Genomic DNA, 26,633 nt, shown 5'->3' with positions numbered 1-26,633 from the left:
ATTTTTTAGGACTTACTTTTGAAATTATGTTACAAAAAGTGTTAAATGATAAGTAAACTTTTTTAAATTAATGTTCCCATATACTCCAGACTTTGTTTCTAATGTCTGGTGGGAAAAAAAGTAAATTTAAGCAATTTTTACATTTTCATGCTTGACATTTTTCAAACCAAGTTTTTGTGAGAATCACCCACATCTGCACACGATCCAGAGACTGGTTTCATACTCCCATGCCTGTGTAGAAAGGTGTTGTATGCCCGCTGTAAGTTAAGCTTGCCAAAAACTCACCTGTAAAGCCTCCTTGCCTGCTAAGGCTAAAACCCAGTGTATTCACCGGCGGCTGTAAGTTAAACTTACTAAAGACTCACCTGTAAAGCTTCTTTGCCTGCTAAAGCTAAAGTCTAGTGTATGCCCTACTGAAAAATCCAGCCAAAACCAGCATAAGCTGGTAGCTGGCCCTAGCTGGTTTTAGCTGGTTTAAGGTGGTTTATGCTGGTCCTCCCAGCCTGACAAAGCTGGTCATGCTGGTGGGCCAGCTGGTATTCCAGCATGACCAGCTAAGTCCAGCTAGACCAGCTTAAAATGTGACCAAAACACACCTAGACCAGCTTGCTACACCAGCAAAACCAGCTTCCTACACCAGCAAAACCAGCTTAAACCAAGCTGGGACCAGCTAAAACCAGCTCACCAGCTTATGCTGGTCTTAGCTGGATTTTTCAGTAGGGTGCACTGCGTGCTGTTGAAGTTAAACGCCCCGTATACGTACCTGCTGTTGAAGTTAAAGGTCCTGCATACTTACCCACCTGTCCAAAGTTAAAGGCCCCGTGTACCCCCCTGGCTGCCCACAGTTAAAGGTCCTGCATACTTACCCACCTGTCTAGAGTTAAAGGCCCGTGTACCCCCCTGCCTGCCCACAGTTAAAGGTCCTGCATACTTACCCACCTGTCTAAAGTTAAAGTCCCCTGTACCTACCTGGCTGCCTACAGTTAAAGGCCCCGTATACCGACTTGCTGTCCCAAGGTAAAGGCCCTGCGTACTCACCTGAATGCCCCGGTGAGGGCCCAAGAGATGAAGGCCAGAGGACTGAGACCTTCCTTTTAACTATTTAATTCCCCCTATGTCGGTTTTTAATATTTAATAAAAATTGTTACATTTTATTTCCCTCATCTGTCTGGTCATTGGGGTGTTTTGGGTCCTCCTCGGGGTGGGAACAGAAGGAGGAGCGTGACCCGCGACAGGGGCGGTCCGCTCCCACCTGTGACATAAACATCTCAATGTATGAGCCATGCAACTTGTAAACAGAGCAAAGAGAAGAACTAGGCTCGATCATGCTCTCTCGTGCACATGTTTAATAGGCGTCTTCTCTCGGGAGGAGGTAGAGTGTTGCGCATGTGCATTTTTTTTTTTTTAAGTGGAGCGGCAGTTCTCGGAAAAAATCTACAGCTTTACCTATAAATGATGACTTCTTCTAAAACTTTTTACATCTAAAAAAATAAACGTATAAATAATATCAAGGAAATAACAAAATGCCACCTGTGTTCACACATGCCGTTCATGTGTTTCTGAGTTTAAAACATCATAGTGATATATGTACTGTACAGTGAGGTTATATGTCTGTACCATAGATAAATTAATCATGGTTTCATTATAGTTCATATGTTTTTTGGCAGATTGATAACCATTTTACTCATCATAGTTTGACTACAAATACCATTGTTTCTTATTTCAGACCTAGAAATCCCATTGTTAAACTTTGGTTACTCTAGAGACAATCATTTGTCTTACTAGTTTTTAACAAGTTGCTTTAGTTAAACTATGTTTAATTTTCATCAGATGTGTTTTTAACTTAAAGTTGTCATATTATGAGAATTTTTAAAGATTAAAAAGTATTTGGTGTCCCCAGATTGCATATGTGAAGGTTTAGCTCAAAATACCCCACAGCTAATTAATTTTATACAACAGTTCTTTCTGGTTCTCAAATCTGATTGACCAGAGATCTTTGCAGCCAAGCGATGTTGTCCTGATAACGTAACAATAACCGCTTCACCATTTGTATCATTCCGCCACCTACTGGTCATTTTAGTATTAGTGAATGGGGGCTCTTTAAATAGGCTCACCTCTGACTGGAAAAACTGCACGCGCACAAACACACAGCGCACACGCTGTTTTTAGTTCACTAGCTCGTGAATCAGTCTGTGAATCCCAATCGGAAGTGCACTTATCCCGTCAAAGATCAGCGCTCTTGAATGTAACGTTAATCTTAAGTGGAATGATATCACATCGTGTGGACGATTAACACTTGGAAAAAGGAATGAAAACAATAATTTTCTCTGGAGCCATCTCTCTCCTCAGAATGCGAAAACACTGTGGAACTGCAGGTAAGCACTGCAGCTTTTAAATGTGGACAATTAATAATTTATTTTATCGTGACGTGACTAAGACACATGACATATCGCACTGATATATTTATCATAGTAGCCTACTGACAAGAACATCTAATAATAAGCGAGTACTTGTATCGCATTAAAATTAAATGGGAAAGCAATAGTAACGTTATATAAACATAGTTTTATTAACTTTTACCTCCCGCCAAAACAATAACAACACAAAAGACACTAAATATGAATAAGAAAACAAGTAATAGTTTCATGACAACAAATACTGCTGATTTGATCTCATTTTTGACCATCAAACACAGACAAAGTCACATGGTGACTCATTGCAAGTCACATGGTGACGTAGGCTGAGCCCTGAGCAATAAAGGGCCAACCAGCTCAGCCTTCTGCCTCACGGACGCCTTTCTCACACATTTTTTAGTCAAAATCTCACGATACATGGCCCCATTCATTCTTTCCTTACGTGGATCAGTCGTCCTGGTCCCTTTGCAGAAAAACAGCCCCAAAGCATGATGTTTCCACCCCCATGGTTCACAGTAGGTATGGTGTTCTTTGGATGCAACTCAGCATCTTTCTCCTCCAAACACAAGAAGTTGAGTTTCTACCAAAAAGTTATGTTTTGGTTTCATCTGACCACATGACATTCTCCCAATCCTCTTCTGGATCATCCAAATGCTCTCTAGCACACTTCAGACGGGTTCGGACATGTACTGGCTTAAGCAGGTGGACACATCTGGCACTGCAGGAATTGAGTCCCTGGATGCGTAGTGTGTTACTGATGGTAGCCTTTGTTACTTTGGTCCCGGCTTTCTGCAGGTCATTCACTAGGTCCCCCCATGTGGTTCTGGGATTTTTGCTCACCATTCTGGTCATCATTTTTACCCTACGGGATGAGATCTTTCGTGGAGCCCCAGATCGAGGGAGATTATCAGTGTTCTTGTATGTCTTCCCTTTTCTAATAATTGCTCTGACAGTGGATTTCTTCACACCAAGCTGCTTACCTATTGCAGATTCAGTCTTCCCAGTCTGGTGCAGGTCTACAATTTTGTTTCTGGTGTCCTTTGACAGCTCTTTGGTCTTGGCCATAGTTGAGTTTGGAGTCTGACTGTTTTAGGTTGTAGACAGGTGTCTTTTATACTGCTAACAAGTTCAAACAGGTGCCATTAATACAGGTAACAAGTGGAGGACAGAGGATCCTCTAAAGAAGAAGTTCCAGGTCTGTGAGAGCCAGAAATTTTGCTTTTTTGTTATTGACCAAATACTTATTTTCCATCATAAATTGCAAATAAATTCTTAAAAAATCAAACAATGTGATTTTCTGGATTTTTTTTCTCATTTTGTCTCTCATAGTGGAAGTGTACCTATGATGAAAATTACAGGCCCCTCTCATCTTTTTAAGTGAGAGAACTTGCACAATTGGTGGCTGACTAAATACTTTTTTGCCCCACTGTATATGGAGAAGTCCAATTAGCAGCTGTGCAGATATCCGCCATAGATACACCCCTGAAGGCAGCCCAAGAGGTAGACACCACCCTAGTGGAATGACAAGCAACACTGCCTGGCAAAGGTCTTTGAGCATGCTTGTACACCATAGTAATAACCTCCACAATCCATTTTGACAACCGTTGTTTCGGTATGGCGGACCCTTTCCGCACACCGGCATAACAAACAAAGAGCCGATCTGTTTGCCTAAGGTGAACAGTAGCGGCCACATAACGTTTCAGGGCCTGCACAGGACATAAAAGATGACCAGATGACCCGTCTGACTGCGGCGTGGGCAGAAAAGACGCCAAAGTAAAAAACTGGTTAATGAACTGCAGAAGCAGGACTTTGAGTAGAAAAGAAGGATTTGGCCAGAGAACAACACCAGAATCCTCTGGCCACCAACGCATGCATAAGTCACTAATGGACAAACCCTGTAACTCACCCGCACGCTTAGCAGAGGCCATTGCTAGCAAAAAGGCTGTCTTCAAAGATAGCTCAGGTCAACCGTCTGCAGAGGTTCACACGGTGGAAGACAGATAAAATCCAGAACAAGCTGTAAGTCCTATCACAAGCTAAGCTTGGTGACAGAAAATGAATTACATGGACTTGACACACATGCACACATCACTATCTGATTATGCCGGCATTTTCCACCTTTTAAATCAGAATGAAGTTGTGTAATTGTTTTTCCTATTTGAAATGAGTCTTATAATATATATATATATTGGTCTGTTTGTTTTATGTTGTTCAATTCAACTATATATTTTGTTATTAGACAAAATAACTTCACAACTCAGTTTATTTGCAGTCAGAATTACCTTTTATTCTTGTAAGTATTTCCACCAAAACGTTGTTGTGGCTGTAGGCCTTCCAGTCTCATGCTGCACTATCAAACAGTCCATCTGATTTAAGGTATTGGTAGCATACCCCTAATTGGACTGAACTAGTGATGGTCAACCCGGATCTTTTTAAGGATTCGGGTTATTCTGAGTCACTCACTAATATGATCCGGCTTGTGCGAGTCACTTGAGTCACTTGAATCACTTGGTCAAAATCTCCCAGTTCCAATCGCTAATACTAATGCAACCAAGCAACTCAGATCACGCATGCAGCTACGAGTCTACGACTCCTCTGCTCGCAAAAAAGGGCTCATGTGACCTGAGGAACTTGTAAAAAACATGCATGTCCGTGGTAACATTATCAATAACATAATTGTAAAAGTTCGGTGTGTGTGTGTTTAGTTTAATTTCATAACGACAAATATATCAACACCACGTTTAAAAGATGTGAGGCTTTGTTGAATTGGGACGTGAGAGGAACGTGTCCTGTTTCAGATTGACTTACAAGATCCACGATAGGCTTCGGTTAATGCAGCCACACAGTCACTCATCCGCGCAAGAACATGATCTTGTGAGTGAGTCCCAGACAGAGCCGCTCGCCCGCTCATGCACGGGTCCTGTGAGTGAACCACTCACGTCACTCTGAGTGACTCAGTCAACAAGAGGAGCCGTGTACGTCCGTCGGTGGCGGATCTTTCCAACAGCACTGCTGCAGCAGTCCTCGTATTTAAATTTTTTAAACATTTACAGCTTCTACCCAAAACATTGTGCCAGTCAGTCAAATATTGCAACAGATTAGCCTACATGAGTCGGTGGGTTATTAATACGAGCAAGGCTCGTTTCTCCTAGTCCAGGATTCAAGCTCTATGAGTTGAGTCACTCTCTGTGTGAATCCCCGAGCCGCCGACCAACTCATTGTCGCGCGCACGAATCCCTTTGTACTCGGAGCTGCAGAAAATTACGAGTGAGCTTTTGGCTCACTCGGTACCCCCAGTCGACATTTGGTGATGTAAATTAACTCGTTGTTTCAAGTTATAGAACATATGGCAGCTTATGTAGAGTTATGTGTTGTAATTCTGTTGTAAACATTTGAAGAGCTTTGTGTTTGATCCAATTTCTCATTTTTAAAGCAAAATCTGAGAGGACTCAACTGACTCGGGTTAATGGTCACTAAGGACTCATGGTTCTCGAGTCATTTTAGGGATCTGGTTAAATGATCCGAGTTTCGAGTGACTCGCTCATCACTAGACTGTACCATTTGTAGTTTTGTCTGGGGGAGGGGGTATAGCAGCTAAACAATTATTTCTTTTTCTTTTCTTGTCTTTACATTTCTTTTTATTTTGTTTTGTGTGTGTATGGTTAAGTACCCATGGGTTTACACAATGTTATTTGTGATTGTTAGTGTTCTTTTATTTTGTGTATAATGTTTTGTATGTTTGATCCCTGCTTGTTCATTTGGTACAGGCCGAGGGAGGAGTTAGCCCTTATAAATAGGGTGCTATAGAGCTTATCAGGTCAGTCTTGATTTTGTTAAGGCCAAAGGTGAGACCCTGTTGCAAGTTGGACCAAATTATTTGGTGTAGCCTTTCTTTGCAGCTCATTGCAATTTGTTTTGTTCTGTTTGTTTGCATGTCAGTATGAGATTATGTAAATAATTTGTCTTTTTCATCATAATAAACCACCTTTTGGGATCCACTGAACTGCTGTCCAAGCTCGTTTGAGATTATTATTTTTGACCACTGGGCCCTTGCTTACAAGTCCCATCCGGGAAAACAGGGATTACGAGCGGGCCTCAGCCTCCTAGCCCTTTTCAGAAAACTGCACACAAGGGTATGGGAACCAAACGAACAACCATTAACTTGTCTATGATGCACAGAGATGGCCGCAACATACACCTTCAACGTGGAGGCTGATTTGCCTGAATCCAGAATGTGTTGTAAAAAACTACAAAAAACATTTGGAACATCACAATATACTGGATACAACCCTCGCTTCTCGCACCATGAGGAGAAGAGCTTCCAACGTGCGGCATAGAGCTGATGTGTAGATGCTGCTCTACCACTAGTAATAGTCTGGACGACAGCAGGTTCCAGATTAGCTAAAGGACAGTCCGACCCAGAGGCCAAACCCAAAGCTAGACGGGCTGGATTGTGGTGCCAAACAGCTCCGTCCATCTGAGACAACAGATCCCTCTGAAGTGGAAGCCGCCATGGTCTGCCCACCAGCGTGGAAAGGAGCAAAGGGAACCAAGGCCTGGCTGGCCAATGGGGTGCCACAAACAACACAGTGTGGTTGCCCAGCGCTATCCGGTGTAGTGTTTCCCACAGAAGCGGAAGCGGAGTAAAGGCATAAAGCAGACGGCTTGGGATAGAGCATCCTGTCCCAATGGACTGGACGTCTCTACTCTCGCGAACCACCAGCGACAGTGAGTGTTCGCCTCTGTTGCAAAAAGATCCACCTCTGCCTCCCCGAAATGGTGCCATATCATCCGCACCACATCCGGGTGAAGCCTTCATTCCCCCAGATGTAGAAGGTCCCTGGAGAGAGCATCCGCTACCTGGTTTTGCAACCCTGGAAGATGAGCAGCCCTCAATGAAGCTATTCAAGGGAGCGCCCAGGTGAGTATCCTATGAGTAAGATTCAGGGACTCGAGGGACCTCGTCCCACCCCGATGGTTTAAGTGAAACACTATTGAGGTGTTGTCTGACCTGATGAGGACATGTCGGCCTGCCAGAACTGAAGAAATGCTGCAGAGCCAGAAAGACTGCCCATAGTTCCAGAAGATTTATATGATCCCTGGACTGGGCTGGGGACCAGCTTCCACAAACACCCCAGTGGTTTCACGATGCTCCCCAACCGAGCAGAGAAGCATCAGTTGTGACCACCTCTCGACGGGAAGGAATGATTCCTAGAGGAACACCTGACATCAGAAAACCCAGACGATTCCACTCTGTCAATGCTAGCATACAACTGTGTGAGACAACAATCAGACGATGAAGATGTCTGGCAGGGCTCAATCGAAGACTGTTGTTCCACCGTTGAGAGGTCTGAGGTAAAGTAAGCCGAGTGGGATAACTGGAGTAGCAGCAGTCAGCATCCTCATGAGCTGTAAAACAGTCTTGTATCTCAATATCGCTCTCGGCCGGAAACGAGCAAGCAGCTGTAAAATATTGTCCACCCTGGCCTGTGAGAGGGTGGCCGACATTGCGTAGGAATCCAGCATCATTCCGATGTAAGTGATTCTCTGCACTGAACTTAGACGACTCTTCGCCTTGTTGATGACAAGGCCTAGCCTTTGAACATGCATCAGAAGTAGGCTGGTGTCTTGCACAGTCTGCTGGCTTGTGCCTGCACACAGCAGCCAGTTGTCCAAGTAAGGCAGGATCTGCATCCCCCTGGACCACATGGGATGTAGAGCTGCAGACATGCATCTCGTGAACACTCAGGGGGCCAGAGATGGGCCAAAAGGAACGACCTTGATTTGGTAAGTTTGGTTTTTGAAACTGAACCGAAGGAATTTCCTGTGCTGAGGAGCAATCGGCACGTGAAAATAAGCATCCTTCAAGTTGATGCTTGTGAACCAATATCCCTTCCTGACAGACCGAAGAATGTCGGCTGCCCGTAACATTCGAAAGGAAAGATGTTTCAGGAACTTGTTTAGATGTCTCAAGTCCAGAACTGGACGAAAACTACCATCCTTTTTTGCAACGAGGAAGTAGGTTGAATAAAAACATTAGAACTCGTAAGGGAGTTGGAAAACTCTGCAATGAAGTCCTTGCAAGGTGGCATAGCGAAGCTAGATCCAGCTGCAGCAGGCTGTCTGAAAAAGACGGTGGACTGTGCTGGCTGAGTTGGCGATTCATCCAGCCCTAGGCATGCCATTGCCATCTCAAGCACAGCCACGGTGTTATCTGTGGAGGACATAGTCTGCCCTGAATGAGCTGACTCCCCACTAGAGCCCCCGGCTATTGAAGAGGCTGTGTTCTTCAGGATGGGAGATTGTGCAGTAGCACCTACCACCGCCATATCCTGAAAAAGTGCATCAGATGTGTTAAGGGAAGATGAGCCTAGATGCTCAAGAACCATAGACTTAATGGAATCCTCCTCATCCTCCTGTGAAATGGTTGCAGGTGATGCAGGTATCACAGGCTGTACAGCAACCGTTTTAGAAAGAGAGGCATCCTCTGGCATGGGCAGGAGACTACAGTGCAAACACGGGTTCGTGATAGCCTCCTTCAAATGCTGCAATCCCAAACAAGACGGACATACGTCGTGGCTGTCGTCAGGCAGGAGTGTGTTAGGGCACAGCTTACATGTTAAGGGAATACCCGTGGCAATAGAGCCATGTGCCATAATTTCCCCCAAAAAGAAATATGAAGGATAAATAATTTCAAGAGAGTGACAAATGTTAGCGGGGAACCGCTAACATAACCATGGCAAAAAAGACCCCTGACTTCAGAAAAAACGAGGTCTTGAGAAGTAAAAGCTCGATGAAAGTTCCACAATGATGCTAAGCGAGCCACCGGATAGCACCGAGAGGCAACACTTACAACTCTGTATAAAAACGAATGAGAACTAACAGAAAAATCACCGGGTAATACCAAGAGCTGTAAGGGGTTAACGGGAAATCGTAACGATCGTAACACCGGCCGCCGGATAGCACAGAGAGGCCCGAACAATTTACAAAACAAAACCAAAAAATTATGGGAAACGTCGGTATAACCATCCGTAGAAAAAACTCTTAGCCCCCGGACAGAAACGAGAGGTCACACAAATCCATTTGAGATAAAAAATGACGGGGAACTGTCAGTTAAAAATCCGTAGGAAAAACAATAGCCACTGGGAGCTAACACTGATAGGCTCAGATGTCACAAGTGACGGTTTGTGAGGGCGGAACCAAAAGTGTGGAAGACGGGTTCCGCCCGACGATGGTTCCGCCCGGACGTTTTACTCTGAACACCGGAATTTCCGGGGTTTCCCCGAATATGAAATCAAGCCTGATTTCGCCCAGGTGAGGGTTATTTACACAGCGGTTGTTGATAGGCTGATGAGGAGAAGAGGCAGAGGATATAAAGACCTTTGAAGACATCAAACGGTGTGCTTGTTGTGTACTTTGTGTGCGCTGCGTTGCTGCTTTGCAGATGCATTGTGCTGGCCTGATCGTTCCCTTGGGGAAGTAAGAAAAGGAAAGACAGCTGGGCGAAGGAATACTGGGTGATTTCACCTGTGAGTGAGCAGATACAGAGCCATCGAGTTTGCAGATACAGGAAACTATTGACAACGAAGAGTGAGTAACAGCCGTAGTGCTTTTCTGTGAAATACTTAGAAGAGGAGTTGCTTGGTGTGTGTCTTTCTTGTGTTTGAGGTCCCTGGCCCCACCGGAGAGGGAAGAGTGGGGGAGCCGCGGGTCGACCGGAAACACGGACGAGACATTTGGTAGGAAGCGCCGTCTACTAATAGATCAGTGGCCCTGCGGGAAAAGTAAGCGTGGGTGAGCCAGAGGAGTGACAAACAACACACCGGGGCTGTGAATAACATAAAACCTACTCTCAACGGTGGCCAAACCACCGCCCAACTATCCTCTCGAGGGAGTCGAAGCCAGGTGGCTAAGTCTATTTGAAAATCACGTGAAGTGTGTACAAGAGTGCTGTGGGTGAGTTTCACTTATAAATGGTGTTTACGCTATGCTTGCTGTGTGTATGCCGTGCTTGTAGCGACCAAACTGCCCGGCCTCGGACGAGTCGTGAGATGATAACATCTGTTGTGGCCTGAGTCCTACAGAGAGAGAGAAACTAAGCCCTTGGGCCCCGGGTGTGTCAGCGAGGGCTTCACTCCTCTATAGAGCGGACTCTGGCGAAACCCGGTGGTGGATAGGAGTGAGTATTGTGTAAAGTGCACTGTACGGATTGAGGGTCATAGCTGTGTGTATTGGCATATCCAACAGAAGCTTGTGGTGTGGACGGAAGTTCGCCCCAACTCGTGACCCCGGTCGTGGAAGCAGGAGGGGGAGTTCGGGAAGCGTTCGGCTCCGTGCCACTGGACCCATCAGTCCCTACGACGCCCGAAAAGCTTGAGTGGACGAGTGAAGGAATACGGTGCACCAACGCGGTAGCGAAAGTCCACTGTCTGTGAGTGAGTGTAAAGCCCCGTTTAGTGAGTAACCTCCAAGTGTCTTGTGTCTCTCATATGGTTATACAGGAAATGTTCGGATGAAGACCAAACCGTGCTTATAGCAACCACTTACCTGTGTCCCAGCGAATGCTCTGTGTGAACGAAGACCCCCAGTGCTGTGAGTAACTTATCCTGTGTAGTGATATTGACCTGTGCTTATAGCAACCACTCACCTGTGTCCCAGCGAATGCTCTGTGTGAACGAAGATCCCCAGTGTTGTGAGTAACTTATCCTGTGTAGTGATATTGACCTGTGCTTATAGCAACCACTCACCTGTGTCCCAGCGAATGCTCTGTGTGAACAAAGATCCCCAGTGTTGTGAGTAACTTATCCTGTGTAGCGATATTGACCTGTGCTTATAGCAACCACTTACCTGTGTCTCAGCGAATGCTCTGTGTGAACGAAGACCCCCAGTGCTGTGAGTAACTTACCCTGTATAGTGATATTGACTTGTGCTTATAGCAACCACTTACTTGTGTCCCAGCGAATGCTCTGTGTGAACGAAGATCCCCAGTGCTGTGAGTAACTTATCCTCTGTGTGGTGACCTCTATCTGTGTTTGCAGCAACCACTTACCTGTGTCCCAACGAATGCTCGGTTGTGAACGAAGATCCCCAGTGCTGGAACGCTCTGTGAGAACCAAGACCCCCAGTGCTGTGAGTAACTTACCTTTGTGTGGTGACACCTACCTGTGTTCGCAGCAACCCCTACCTGTATTCCAGTGCACGCTCGGTGGGAACGAAGACCCCCAGTGCTGTGAGTAACTAAGTACCTAAGGCACAGGAGAGAGAGAGAGAGACAATGGAGAATTAGAGCAGTAGTGACCCGCAGCGAAGCACATCTTGATAACCCTTTGTTTGATTCTGCCTCCAGGAAGAAGCGGAGCGCGCCACGGATTCTAGGACCAGAGCCCTAAAGGAGCCCCTGTCCCCAATCCTTGTCACAAGTGGCCCTGGAGGAGAGAAGAAGCCACATTAGTTTTAATTTGCCTTTTCCCCTGTCCCCTTTTTCCTTTTTAAATATTTAAATAAAGTTTATTTTAAACGTAGTTTACTCGTCTGTCTGGTCATTGGGGTGGTCTTGGGAAACTCCTCGAGGTGGAAGAGTTGAGAGGGGCGTGACCTTTAGTATATTCGGGTCCGCCCCCGGCCGTGACACAAAAATAATATAATCCGTCAGATGTAAAATATGTCGGGGAACCATCATATAAACGCCCGTAGAAAAAAGTAGAAGCCACCGGATGGCACCGAGAGGCACAAAGTGTTTCACAGAGGCCGAATGTAATACACTCACGACTAACCGATTGACGCAAAGAAGAAAAGACTCTCCAAATAGCGCGCTGTCACAGCTTGCGAGGACGAAAAAATTTGCTGCTCAGGTAAGCTGCACTTGACCGCGCAAAAAATCAAGGAAAAACGACCTATCACAACAAGCGAGAAAGCAAAAAAGGCAGAAGGCTGAGCTGGTTGGCCCTTTATTGCTCAGCACGACCAGAAGAAAAAACTAATCAGAGTGATTGATATGCTATAATAAATTATCTGTGGAATATTTTTGTCACAGCCGGGGCGGACCCAACTATGCTAAGGGTCACACCCCTCTCAACTCTTCCACCTCGAGGAGTTTCCCAAGACCACCCCAATGACCAGACAGACGAGTATACTACAATTAAAACAAACTTTATTAAATATTTAAAAGGAAAGGGTAATTTAAAACTAATGTGTCTCTTCTTCGCCTTCAGGGCCACTTGGGGGAAAGACTGGGGACAGGGGCTCCTTTGAGGGCTCCGGCCCAATAATCCGTGGCGCGCTCCGCTTCTCCTGGAGGCAGGATCAAATTACAGTCAGACAGGGGTAAGGTACTTTGCTATTGGTCGCTGTTCGTTCAACACGGGACCTTCGTTGGAACGGTAAGCGATGGCTATAGACACAGGTCAAGTTCACTCCACAGGTTACGTTACTCACAGTACTGGAGGATCTTCGTCCACACACAGAGCTTCACTTGTACAGGTAGGTATTTGCTATAAGCACAGAACAGGTTTACTTCACAGGTTACGTTACTCACAGCACTGGGGATCTTCATACACACAGAGCTTCACTGGTACAGGTAGGTAATTGCTATAAGCACAGAACAGGTTTACTTCACAGGTTACGTTACTCACAGCACTGGGGATCTTCACTCACACAGAGCTTCACTTGTACAGGTATGTAATTGCTATAAGCACAGAACAGGTTTACTTCACAGGTTACGTTACTCACAGCACTGGGGATCTTCATGCACACAGAGCTTCACTTGTACAGGTATGTAATTTCTATAAGCACAGAACAGGTTTACTTCACAGGTTACGTTACTCACAGCACTGGGGATCTTCATGCACACAGAGCTTCACTTGTACAGGTAGGTGATTGCTATAAGCACAGAACAGGTTTACTTCACAGGTTACGTTACTCACAGCACTGGGGATCTTCATGCACACAGAGCTTCACTTGTACAGGTAGGTAATTGCTATAAGCACAGAACAGGTTTACTTCACAGGTTACGTTACTCACAGCACTGGGGATCTTCATGCACACAGAGCTTCACTTGTACAGGTAGGTGATTGCTGCAAACAGTGGATTTTCGCTACAGTGTCGGTGCACCGTATTCCTTCGCCCATCCACTCCGGCTGTCCGGGCGTCGTAGGGACTAGTGGGTCCGATGACACGGAGCCGAACGCTTCCCAAACTCCCCCTCCTTCTTCCACGACCGGGGTCACGAGTTGGGGCGAACTTTCGTCGGGGCTCCGCTCACCACGAGCTTCTGTTGGAGAGGTCAGTACACACACCGTTACAACCCACAGTCCGCACGGTACACTCTTGATAATACTCACTGGGTTTCACCACTGTCTGCTCTATGGACAAACGAAGCTCTCGTTGACACACCCCGGGCACAGGGCTCAATTTTCTCGCTCTCCTTAGGACCCAGGCCACAACGGATGTCGTCGTCTCGTGACTCGTCGGAGGCTAGGCAGTTTGAACGCTACAAGCACAGCATACACACAGCAAGTAAAGCGTAAACACCATCAATCAGTGAAACTCACCCACAGCACTCATATACAACTTCACGTGATTTTTAGATCGCCCTTGCCACCTGGCTACGACGACCTCGAGAGGATGGTTGGGCGATAACTGGACCGCAAATGAGAGTGAGATGTGTGTTATTCACAGGCCTGGCGTGTTGGTTATCACTTCTCTGGCTCACCTGCGCTTCCTTTTTCCCACAGGGCCACTGTTTTACTGGTGAACGGTGCTTCCTACCAAGTGCTTCGTCCGTGCTTCCGGTCAACCCGCGGCTCGCCCACGCTTTCCTCTCCAGTGGGGCCAGGGACCTCAAAAACACAAAGGCACACACCAAAACAACTCTTCGTACAAGTATTGCACAGATAAGTACCACAGCTGTTACTCACGCTTGGTTGTCAACAACTGCTATTAACTGCACTCTTGATGGCTCTGTGTCCACTCTTTCTCAAATGAAACTCCACAATATCCTTCGTCAGCTGACTGTCTCTTCCTCTCTTCCCCAGGAGAGCGATCCGACCAGCGTGATCCGTCTGCAAAGCAGCAACACAGCGTATACAAAGTATACCACAAGCACCCTGTTTGGTGTCTTCAAATGTCTTTTTAAACACTGACTCTTCTCCTCGTCAGCCTATCAGCAACCGCTGTGTCAATTATTCCCACCTGAACGTAATCAGGCTTGATTTTGGTTTCGGGGAAACCCCGGAAATCCCGGTGTTCTAAGTTAAGCGTCCGGGCGGAACCATCGACAGGCGGAACCCGTCTTCCACACTTTTGGTTCCGCCCTCACAAACCGTCACCTGTGACATTTTAGCTAAAACATCACATACGCAAAGACTTATTTTACATTTTAAAAAATCTCCCATTCAAAGAGCTTGTTCAACCAAAAATGAAAATTGTGTCATGTCCCTTCATCTATACATCAAGGCAGAGCATTTTCACACCTGTGTGTTCACTTTCTCTATTCAGACTGTCTTTGTGAGTTTCTGTACTGACATCTAGTGGACTTGTTTATTAAATCAGTGACACAACTGTTTGCACACATTTCATAAACAAAAGCAGGAAATTCTTGAGTCCAGAGAAACTGAAACTAAACTGTCAGACTGTTGTAGGTCTTAATTTTTGTCTGCGTGTAAAGTGAAATGGCAGAAGCTAATGTTCATTTGTCTCAGGATCAGTTCATCTGTCCAATCTGTCTGGATCTACTGAAGGATCCTGTGGCTATTCCCTGTGGACACAGTTACTGTATGAGCTGTATTACAGACTACTGGGATCAGAAGAGAAACTACAGCTGTCCTCAATGCAGACAGACCTTCACTACAAGACCTGTTTTAGGTAAAAACACCATGCTGGCTGAAGTGGTGGAGATTCTGAAGAAAACAAAACTACAAGCTGCTCGTCCTGATCACTGTTATGCTGAAGCTGGAGATGTGTGTCTGTACTGAGAGAAAACACAAAGCTGTCAAGTCCTGTCTGGTGTGTCTGAACTCTTACTGTCAAAATCATCTTAAACAACATGAGAAATTCTTCAAAGGCAAGAAGCACAACCTGATAGATGCCACTGGACGACTTCAGCAGATGATCTGCCCTCAACATGAGAAACTTTTAGAGATTTACTGTAAAACTGATCAGCTCTGTATATGTTATCTGTGTATGGTGGGGAAGCACAAGAATCACAACACTATACCAGCTAAAGAAGAGAGGACTAAGAAACAGGTAAGAGATTAAGAGTGATTTTAATATGACATATATTCTTTTTTTAAAGTAAAGGATATTGTGAAGATGTCATGTTTGACCCGTCACCCAAGGTTGGATTTGCAGAGTTCAACAAAAAAAAAACATTCTAATGTACATTTTTAATCATTTTCCACATTCAACAGAAACAACTGAAGGAGACGCAGATAAAATACCAGCAGAGAATCCAGGAGAGTCAGAAGAAGCTTCAGGAGCTGAGAGATGTTGTGGAGACTCATAAGGTGAGTTTTGATCAGATGAACAACTGCTGTCTGCTGTTTCAGATCTGTTTCAGACTCAGTTAAGACTCTCATCCAATCAGTCAGTGAGGAGTTCAGTGCTGGATGACTTTCACTGAAGTTGACTGTGTGTAACAGACTGTGTGATGTACCAGTAAGAGCTGAATGAATGCTGCTGATTCTAATGCTCCTCTCTCTGTGTGTCCTAACAGCGCTCTGCACAGACAGCAGTGAACGACACTGAGATGATCTTTACTCAACTGATCCAAACCATTGAGAGAAGACGATCTGAGGTGACACAGCTGATCAGAGATCAGGAAAAGACTGCAGTGAGTGAAGCTGAAGGACTCTTGAAGCGACTGGAGCAGGAGATTGATGATCTGAGGAGGAGAGACGCTGAGCTGGAGCAGCTTTCACACACAGATGATCACATCCATTTCCTCCAGGTAACAGAGATCTGAAAAACACAACAGTGATCTTTAGGAAGTAGAGTTGGGTCCGAGTCCACCTTGTCGAGTACGAGTCAAGACCAAGTCCTTACACATCAAGTCCAAGTCCGAGTCTAAAGGGTCCGAGTTGGACTCAAGTCCTAGTTCTTAAAGGCCGAGTCCAAGTCGAGTCCGCCCGTGTCCAGAAAGAAATTAAATTGAAAAAAGATACAAAATTTGTATTGTAAATTGTTACTTTCTATTGATACTTTAACCTTTCAACCCATTAAACCAATGGCAATATAAAAATGTAATAAAAATACCTCTATTGCATCTTGTCATTGCCATTGAACATTTTTATTTTATGTCTCCTATCAAAAATGATTTCAAAGAAAAGAAAGAGATATAGAGGTTTTTACCAGATGTCTTGCAAATAAATTCTCTGTGATTTTCATACGCAAAACAAATAATTGCTGACTTTGAGGACATCGTGGTAGCCACGCATTGATGTGTGTGATGTGTGTGTTTGTCTGCACGTATGATGTGACTGGCTGCTGCCTGCCAGTGCGTTGCAGTAAAATAACAGGAGGGGGAGAAAGTGAGACATTAATTAATTTCTCATCTCAAGTTTATGCTGGTTTTATTGTTACACATGAGGCGGACTCAACTGTACTCGGGATATTTTACGAGTCCAAAATGTCCAAGTCCGTGTCAAGTCCGAGTACAAATTCACCAGAGTGCGTGACAAGTCCGAGTTCATTCAAATTGACCTCGAGTCCGAGTCCAAGTTCGAGTACCCCAACTCTATTAGGAAGTGAAGAGCATGTTTTACTGAGATTATATTTTCTATGAAATGTTTTAGTGTCATGAGTTTATGTTTGTGTTGTTTGTCTTTGTGTTTGTGTAGAGTTTTCAGTCTCTCTCTGTTCCTCCTGGATCTTCAGACTCACTCAGCATCACTGTCAGCTCTCTCATCTCTTTTGATGATGTAGGAAAATCTGTGTCTCATCTGAGAGAGAAACTGGAGGATTTCTGTAGAGAAGAGATAGAAAAGATATTTAACAGAAGTAAAGCACATGTTTTTTTCATTTTCAACAGTATTTTATCAGCAATAATACAGCTACAAAGGCACACGTCGTATAATAACAATATTATATTTTTTAGAAATCCAAAATAATGCTGTTTTAATGATTTTTTTGTATACTGTAGTTACTCCTGAGCCCAAGACCAGGGAGCAGTTCCTAAAATGTGAGTCTCAACCACTTCACTCTATAGCCTAATGATAAATCAAACTGAATGTGCAGAATAAACCGAAACAACATTTCTATGCTTGCCCACAGTGAAACTTATGAGTTCAAAAAGCTATTTTTTTACATGCAAACAGTGTTTCTAAACTTTGGGACTTCGACAATGAATATCATGTTTACACCTCACAAACAACACACACATGATTATGATGAATATAACAGTTAGACAAACAGATTAGATTATTTCTCTAAATTACATTCTGTTAACTGTAAATAACTTTCATTTTAATGATTGAAATTTTCTAATTGATTTTCCTCCATCAGATTATCATCAGGTCAATCTGGATCTAAACACAGCATATAAATATCTCCGTCTGTCTGAGGGGAACAGAGTGATTACTAACACTGCCACAGTCCAGCCGTATCCTGATCATCCAGACAGATTTGATGATTATGCTCAGGTGTTGTGTAGTGAGAGTGTGAGTGGACGCTGTTACTGGGAGGTTGAGTGGAGTGGTGAAGTGGGTATATCAGTGTCATATAAGAGCATCAGCAGGAAGGGACGGGGTCATGAGTGTGAGTTTGTAAGTAATGATCAGTCCTGGAGTTTGTACTGCTGTGGCTCCAGTTGTTCATTCTGGTACAATAACATTAAAACTAAACTCCCTGTAGTGTCCAGATCTTCTAGAATAGGAGTGTATGTGGATCACAGTGCAGGATCTCTGTCCTTCTACAGCGTCTCTGACACAATGACCCTCATCCACAGAGTCAACACCACATTCACTAAACCTCTCTATCCTGGGTTTTATGTTTATGGATCAGTGAAACTGTGTGATCTAACAATATACAGAGATTGTCATAGAAGCAGGCCCGGAGCTATGGGCGGGCATACTGACAGCTGGCCCGCCCAATCAGAAATTTAAAAAAATATACTACTCTGTATAGTTAGACATGGATACTACTTTATGTGGTGTGTTTTATCTATAGCATGTTATGTTAAAAACAGTAAAATTATAAGTAAGTCTGATAACTATTTAAAAACTATTATAAAGCAGTTGAATGTTGCGTTACATTATGGTTCCAATGAGAAAAATATTCCAGAGCAGCTTTCAGCCCTTTTTTTTTTCAGAACTTTTCTTGCAAACAAGTGGAAAACGTATTTTGAATAACAACACGTTATAAATATTTGCTGCGCGCTTTCCTCTCAATAACATAAAGACACAACAAATATGACAGCGGGGTAAAAAATAGAAAGAAAGCATCTGATCACAGTGATGTTGTTTGATATAGCCTACCAGCTCTCTAACTCAGCACTATAAGTCACGCCACGTTTATTGCTACACTTTATACAAGCCTATTGCTTTTAAGTACAAATAGCCTATCTAACTTTCTATAAGCCTACTGTGTAATTGAGACATTAATTTAAGAAATGCATTAAAAGCAGAAAGACGTAGGCTGCGGAAATATATAGTGGGTTCACTTCAATCCACACCACACCCAACGTTCTTGGTTTGCTTCTTATTTATTAAATTGAGGCAATTGTTTGATTAAACATTGATTAATATTAAGATACAATTTATACAAAACGAAATTCACTTTAAAAAAAAGTCAGGGATCGCAAAATCGCTAGCCCCACGTCCCGTGGCTATGGCGAATTCCTGTCAGGCTACAAAAGTGTATCTGCGCCCTGCCCGTCGGGCGGATGAAAATTATTGTAATGTGTTTGCATTCTCTCAGATTTAGTTAGGTAATTATTATAGTGAATTCTGCGTCATCTTCAGGGGTGCTGTAAAGGGGGGGGGGGGGGGGGGTAAACAATGATGATTCTCGGGGCCCACGAGTAAGAGGGGGCCCAGAGAAGCCCCCAAAATTGTGGTGCTAAAAAAATATTTAATAGTAAAAATTATTAACTTTAAATTATTCTATTTGCTGTTTCCTGGTATCAAAAAATGTATTTATTTAGGAAACACAAACGTCCGTGGGCCCCTTTCCCCCCTCTCAGTTGTCATAAAATGGTTCAGTCCGCCCAAATTGTATAATCCAGGCAACACAGCTTGACTTCACTTATAGTGCCGGCAGAATATCAACTTGACTGACAAGGAAGTGAAAATGCCTCAAAAATCTGAAAGTCAAAAACGGAAAAAAATAAGACGTGAAAGAGGCAAAGGGTCGACATTATGTTACCCAATTTTTCACAAGAAAAGGTGGGTTTGTAAGTAGGCCTAAATTGTTAGTGGACCGCCCATCCGTGACAATGATCGTAGCCTACGGCACTTTTCTGTGCTAACGCGCACGCTTTGTACACGAGGCCCCAGGTCTCTACGGTAGCATTTTTTGACAAGTAAGCACGTTTATTTATGCACGTGATTTATTTAGACAAAGTTATTGACTATGCAAATTTCAAACGGTCAAAATGACGCCTTGTTCGTTCTAGTGTACCCAAACTGCAAAAGATGATTTTCAAGGAAAAAAATGGTATTTTTGTCTTGTTTTCAGTAGAGGTATCTGGAATTTCTTGAATGGAGATGCTTTTTCGTGATGAGCAAAACGACCCAAGAAAATAAGTCTAGTTTTTAAACCAAAAATATTACATTTAAGGGATTTTGTGCATAAAACAAGCAAAAAAATCTGCCAATGGAGTAAGCAAAAAAATCTTAAACATTTTTCTTAAACACTAAATTCAAGAAAAATTTGCTTACCCCATTGGCAGACTTCTTTGCTTGTTTTATGCACAAAATCCCTTAAATGTAATATTTTTGGTCTAAAAACTAGACTTATTTTCTTGAGTCGTTTTGCTCATCAAGAAAAAGCATCTTAATTTAAGAATTTTTAGATATTTTTACTGAAAACAAGAAAAAAAATACTAAGAATTTTTTTCTTGAAAATCATTTTTGCAATGCATAAGTTTAAATGTTGCGGTTAAAATGACTACTGGTGGTCGTTCTAGTGTTAAAAGTGCATGAAAAGGGAACTCAATTTTCTCCTCATGTTAGGTCAAGAAAACGCTGGAAAAAATAACAATACACAGTTTTAGTTAAACATTCAACATTGCAAAAAATGACTTTCTTACTTAGTATTTTTGTCTTGTTTTCAGTAGAGGTGTTTAAAAATTCTTAAATTAAGATGCTTTTTCTTGATGAGCAAAATGACCTAAGTAAATGAGTCTAGTTTTAAGACAAATTAATATACAATTTAAGTGAAATTGTCCTTAAAACGAGCAAAATGATCTGCCAATGGGGTGAGAAAAAAATTGTGAAATAAGATTTCTTTTTTCTTAAACACTTAATTCAAGTAAAATGTTCTCACCCCATTGGTAGTCAAAATACCATAAAAGTGCATGATTTTATGTAAATTAATATGAAAAAAGTCTCAGCTGTGTTGGGGGCCCTGTCAAGATTCTTTTCATGGGGCCCAAAATCCTTAGCAGTGCCCCTGGTCATCTTGTCAGTCATTACTATCCTCACTAACAAGTGAAACTGTCAGGAAATGAAGTGAAAGCATAATTAAACCCATTATTCCTTTCGTGTTCACGTCTGATATGCGCGCTCCTAGGCTTCGCTCTTCACCCTACTGTTGTTTATAAGGTAATTGCTCTTGTGCTCATCAAAAAGTGAATTAAATGTTTATTTTTTTGTCATTTTGTTTAACCTCAGAGTCTAACATTATTCTAGCAATTCCCTTTTTCTTTCTTTATTTAGTAAGTTAACTTAAATATGTGAGAAGTAAAATATATTTTTAGTGATTTTCATGAAGAGAATATGATGTAAGAAGCTTAATTTTAAGCATTTAGTAGCCTATTATTTGTAACAAACACTTTAAGTTTGCAGCAAAGATGTGAGTGGAATAAGAGGAGGAGAAACGCCAAGATAAATGACATTGTTCTACTCCAAGATGACTTGGCCCCACGAAATCAGTGGAAGCTAGCAAAAGTAGTAGAAGTCTTCCCAGGAACTGATGGAAGGGTGAGAAGACTTAAACTTCTTGTTAGCGATGCAACACTAGATAGTAAGGGTGCACGCACAAGTAAGTCAGTCTATCACTCTAGGAACAGGCGGTGCTATATGGCACCAAAAGTGGTTCTTTGCTCGTGATCATGGAAGGGCCATTTTTGGTGCCATGTGGCACCGGTGAAGCACCGGTGAAGCACCTGTGTAGAACCATATAGTGCTTTGTAGAACCATATGTTGTTCTATAGTGGTGCTATATGGCCCCTATGCTACACAGGTGCTTCACCGGTGCTGTATGGCACTAGAAATGGTTCTTCTGTGGTTGCGATCCAAAGCAGCTGTTTTGATGCTATATAGCACCGTTTGTTTTTTTGGAGTGTAGAAAGACCTATACACAAAACAGTGTTACTTCTTGAAGCTAATTAAAGGGTTAAGTTTGATAAGAATGTTTATATGTGTATGCCAATATATGTGTATAAAATACTTACCCTTAATGTGTATAAGTTAATGCTGATTACTTGAACATTCAGAACTTTGATTAAGAATCACACGTTGTGTGATGGTGGGAGTGTATTTGCTGTGACAAAGCTTTCTGTCTTTCCTGTTTATTTACCACTAGATGGCGTTTTGTACCAAATTTTTATTTTACAAAATGTAATGTTTTTGTATATAATTATCTGTATTTTTATATTTTGATTATTTTCAAATGTTTATTGTGTTTTTATACGGAACTGTTGTTTATTTGAGCAAGATTTATTCTTTCTAAGAGTTTGTTGGTTAATTTATTTTATTCCCATCATGCCTTTATATGTCACTAACTTGTTTGTCACTTCCTGTTTGTCATCCACATGAAGAGATGGAGCAATGTTAGCAAAAGTGGTATGTGGATATATTTTGTCTTTATTTAAGAGTTTAATGTGATATGTTTGTTTTCCATGTATCTGAATGTGTAACTGGTGTTATTTTGTATATTTTGGTGTTGACGTTGATGTCTGTATTGATGTCTGTGTCGATGAGTGCATTAAACATCTGTGAAAAAGAACCTCAGCCTTCGCAATGTGACTAAGGGCGGCATATAATATGACTCCTAGTTCACCCCAAAATGAAAATTGTGTCATCATGTCCCTCCTTTCATACATCAAGGCAGAGCATTTTCACACCTTTGTGTACTTTCTCTATTCAGACTGTCTTTGTGAGTTTCTGTACTGACATCTACTGACACACCTGTTTGCACACGTTTCATAAACACAACCAGGAAATTCTTGAATTCAGAGAAACTGAAACTAAACTGTCAGACTGTCGTACGTCTCAATTTCTGTCTGCGTGTAAAGTGAAATGGCAGAAGCTAATGTTCATTTGTCTCAGGATCAGTTCATCTGTTCAATCTGTCTGGATTTACTGAAGGATCCTGTGACCATTCCCTGTGGACACAGTTACTGTATGAGCTGTATTACAGACTTCTGGGATCAAGATGATCTGAAGAGAGACTACAGCTGCCCTCAATGCAGACAGACCTTCAATACAAGACCTGTTTTAGGTAAAAACACCATGCTGGCTGAAGTGGTGGAGAAACTGAAGAAAACAAAACTACAAGCTGCTCGTCCTGATCACTGCTATACTGAACCTGGAGATGTGAAGTGTGACGTCTGTACTGAGAGAAAACACAAAGCTGTTAAGTCCTGTCTGGTGTGTCTGAACTCTTACTGTCAAAATCATTTTGAACGTCATGAAGAACTTCAGTCAGGAAAGAGACACAAAGTGATAAACGCCACTGGACGACTTCAGCAGATGATCTGCCCTCAACATGAGAAACTTTTAGAGATTTACTGTAAAACTGATCAGCTCTGTATATGTTATCTGTGTATGGTGGGGAAGCACAAAAATCATCATACTATATCAGCTGAAGAAGAGAGGACTAAGAAACAGGTAAGAGATTAACCTCTTTCACCCTGAAGCTATTTTGGGGATTCATTTTACTCATTTTACTGAAGGGTGTGAAAATAAAATTTTCATATAAATATAATTTTTTTTGTTTTGCACATATAATAAATAGCAAGTGATTATTCATGCACACAACCAAAGAAAATGCTGTGAATGGACCTAAGAGAAAAGATGGTGTAGCATTTGTGGCTATATGTGCTATCTGAGGCAGTTCACACTCAAGTTTCACATATGTTTACAAAAGACCATTTTTTTACCTTATTATTCATTCAATGATTGTTGGACATGTTTTGATAATAGAACAAAAATAACGATGTAGCCTTATTCCGGAGAATGAGAGCTTTCATTTGATATAGGACTTGCCCATGTTTGTCATACTTGAAAAATATGAAATATGTGAATATTAAATCATATAAAAAATATGGGGGGGTGATAGTGCAAATTAAGTGTAATTAACTTTCTTAAAGTAAACTCAAAGTGATGCATATCTGCAGAAAGTAGAGACTCTAAGCTTTCAAACAGTATCTCATATGTGTTACTGGGGTCCATGACAGACCATTAAAAATTAAAGGAATATTTTATAATAAGTCAAAATAAGAAATTTTAGACCCGGAACTAGGGGAGTGATTTAAATATAACACACATCATTTTTTTAAATAAAAGGATATTGTGAAGACGTCATGTTTGACCCGTCACGCAAAGTTGGATTCACAGAGTTTAACTAGTAAAAAATCACTCTAATGTACATTTTTAATCATTTTCCACATTCAACAGAAACAACTGAATGCGACACAGAGAAAATACCAGCAGAGAATCCAGGAGAGCCAGAAGAAGCTTCAGGAGCTGAGAGATGCTGTTAAGACTCATAAGGTGAGTTTTGATCAGAAGAACAACTGCTGTCTGCTGTTTCAGATCTGTTTCAGACTCAGTTAAGACTCTCATCCAATCAGTCAGTGAGGAGTTCAGTGCTGGATGACTTTCACTGAAGTTCACTGTGTGTAACAGACTGTGTGATGTACTAGTAAGAGCTGAATGAATGCTGCTGATTCTAATGCTCCTCTCTCGGTGTGTCCTAACAGCGCTCTGCACAGACAGCAGTGGACGACACTGAGAGGATCTTTACTCAACTGATCACATCCATTGAGAGAAGACGATCTGAGGTGACACAGCTGATCAGAGATCAGGAAAAGACTGCAGTGAGTGAAGCTGAAGGACTCTTGAAGCGACTGGAGCAGGAGATTGATGATCTGAGGAGGAGAGACGCTGAGCTGGAGCAGCTTTCACACACAGATGATCACATTCATTTCCTCCAGGTAACAGAGATCTGAAAAACACAACAGTGATCTTTAAGAAGTGAAGAGCATGTTTTACCGAGATTATATTTTCTATGAAATGTTTCAGTGTCATCAGTTTATGTTTGTGTTGTTTGTCTTTGTGTTTGTGTAGAGTTTTCAGTCTCTCTCTGTTCCTCCTGGATCTTCAGACTCACTCAGCATCACTGTCAGCTCTCTCATCTCTTTTGATGATGTAGGAAAATCTGTGTCTCATCTGAGAGAGAAACTGGAGGATTTCTTTGGAGAACAGATAGAAACGATATTTAATAGAGGTAAAGCACCTATTTCTTCTACAGTATTTTATCAGCAATAATCCAGCTACAAAGTCACACATCATATAGTAACAATATTATATTTTTTAGAAATGCAAAATATTGCTGTCTTAATGATTTTTTGTTGGTATAATGTAGTTACTCCTGAGCCCAAGACCAGGGAGCAGTTCCTAAAATGTGAGTCTCAACCACTTTCCTTTATAATAATAAATCAAACTAAATGTGAAGAATAAACACAAACAACATTTATATGCTTGCCCACAGTGAAACTTATCTGAGATCAAAAAGCTGTTTATTTTCATTTTACATGCAAACAATGTTTCTATAAAAACAAATTCTAATTTTTGGGACTTTGACAATGAATATCATGTTTACACTTCACAAACAACACACACATGATTATGATGAATATAACAGTGAGATAAACAGATCAGATTATTTCTCTAAATTATGTACATTCTGTTACCTGTAAATAAGTTTCATTTTAATGATTGAAATTTTCTTGATTTTCACCATCAGATTATCATCAGTTCTATCTTGATCAAAACACAGCACATAAACGTCTCCATCTGTCTGAGGGGAACAGAGTGATTACTTACACTAACACAGTCCAGCCGTATCCTGATCATCCAGACAGATTTGATGATTATCATCAGGTGTTGTGTAATGAGAGTGTGAGTGGACGCTGTTACTGGGAGGTTGAGTGGAGTGGTCCGGTTGATGTATCAGTTACATATAAGAGCATCAGCAGGAAGGGAGAGGGTAAGGAGTGTGTGTTTGGACGTAATGATCAGTCCTGGAGTTTGTTCTGCTATGACTCCAGTTGTTCATTCAAGCACAATAACAATCAAACTGACCTCCCTGTAGTGTCCAGATCTTCTAGAATAGGAGTTTATGTAGATCACAGTGCAGGATCTCTGTCCTTCTACAGCGTCTCTGACACAATGACCCTCATCCACAGAGTCAACACCACATTCACTAAACCTCTCTATCCTGGGTTTTATGTTTATGGATCAGTGAAACTGTATGATCTAACATTTCGTTGTATAATACAATGACAATAAAGATCTATCTATCTATCTATCTATCTATCTATCTATCTATCTATCTATCTATCTATCTATCTATCTATCTATCTATCTATCTATCTATCTATCTATCTATCTATCTATCTATCTAACAATATAGATGATACAGAGATTGTCATAGGAGTTTGAAATCAATGATAAATCAACAGCTATGAATTGTCAAGCATAATATTTCTAATCACTTTATTATTATTGAGTTTTGCACTGCAAGTTTCTAGATTTTATATGTACATATTCCTGAAAATGTGTTCTTGTCAGCATAAATGTATTTTTTAAGCATTTTGTCGTTTGCCTCCAGAGGGGGCTAAAGTTTAAAGTAAACGATTAAATCCTTGGCGTTCATTGTTTCAGTGTTTTTATTTAAAGGATACCTTCTACAAAAACTTTAACTTAAAACCACCTTATGATTGTTGTAAACGTATAAGAAATCAGAAAGTAACTGCAAAATAAAATGTATTTTAGA

At 42.0% G+C, this 26,633-nt stretch overlaps 1 protein-coding gene and 1 pseudogene across 1 annotated transcript; both read left to right on the top strand.

Moving 5' to 3' along the window:
- Positions 1 to 14,801: 14,801 nt before the first annotated feature.
- On the top strand, positions 14,802 to 20,078 carry LOC141350613 (tripartite motif-containing protein 16-like; annotated as a pseudogene).
- A 2,768-nt stretch (positions 20,079 to 22,846) lies between these two features.
- On the top strand, positions 22,847 to 26,409 carry LOC141350612 (tripartite motif-containing protein 16-like). The gene is made up of 6 exons (XM_073856353.1): positions 22,847 to 23,461; positions 24,251 to 24,346; positions 24,556 to 24,789; positions 24,923 to 25,082; positions 25,221 to 25,259; positions 25,602 to 26,409. The coding sequence occupies exons 1-6, from the start codon at positions 22,871 to 22,873 to the stop codon at positions 26,138 to 26,140; spliced, it is 1,659 nt and encodes a 552-aa protein (XP_073712454.1). The 5' UTR covers positions 22,847 to 22,870; the 3' UTR covers positions 26,141 to 26,409.
- Positions 26,410 to 26,633: the final 224 nt, after the last annotated feature.

The sequence above is a fragment of the Misgurnus anguillicaudatus genome, chromosome 2, assembly GCF_027580225.2.
Source record: "Misgurnus anguillicaudatus chromosome 2, ASM2758022v2, whole genome shotgun sequence".
NCBI classification, from domain to species: Eukaryota; Metazoa; Chordata; class Actinopteri; order Cypriniformes; family Cobitidae; genus Misgurnus; species Misgurnus anguillicaudatus.
The sequence above is the reverse complement of the archived record's forward strand: the minus strand, read 5'-3'. Positions and strand labels throughout refer to the sequence as shown.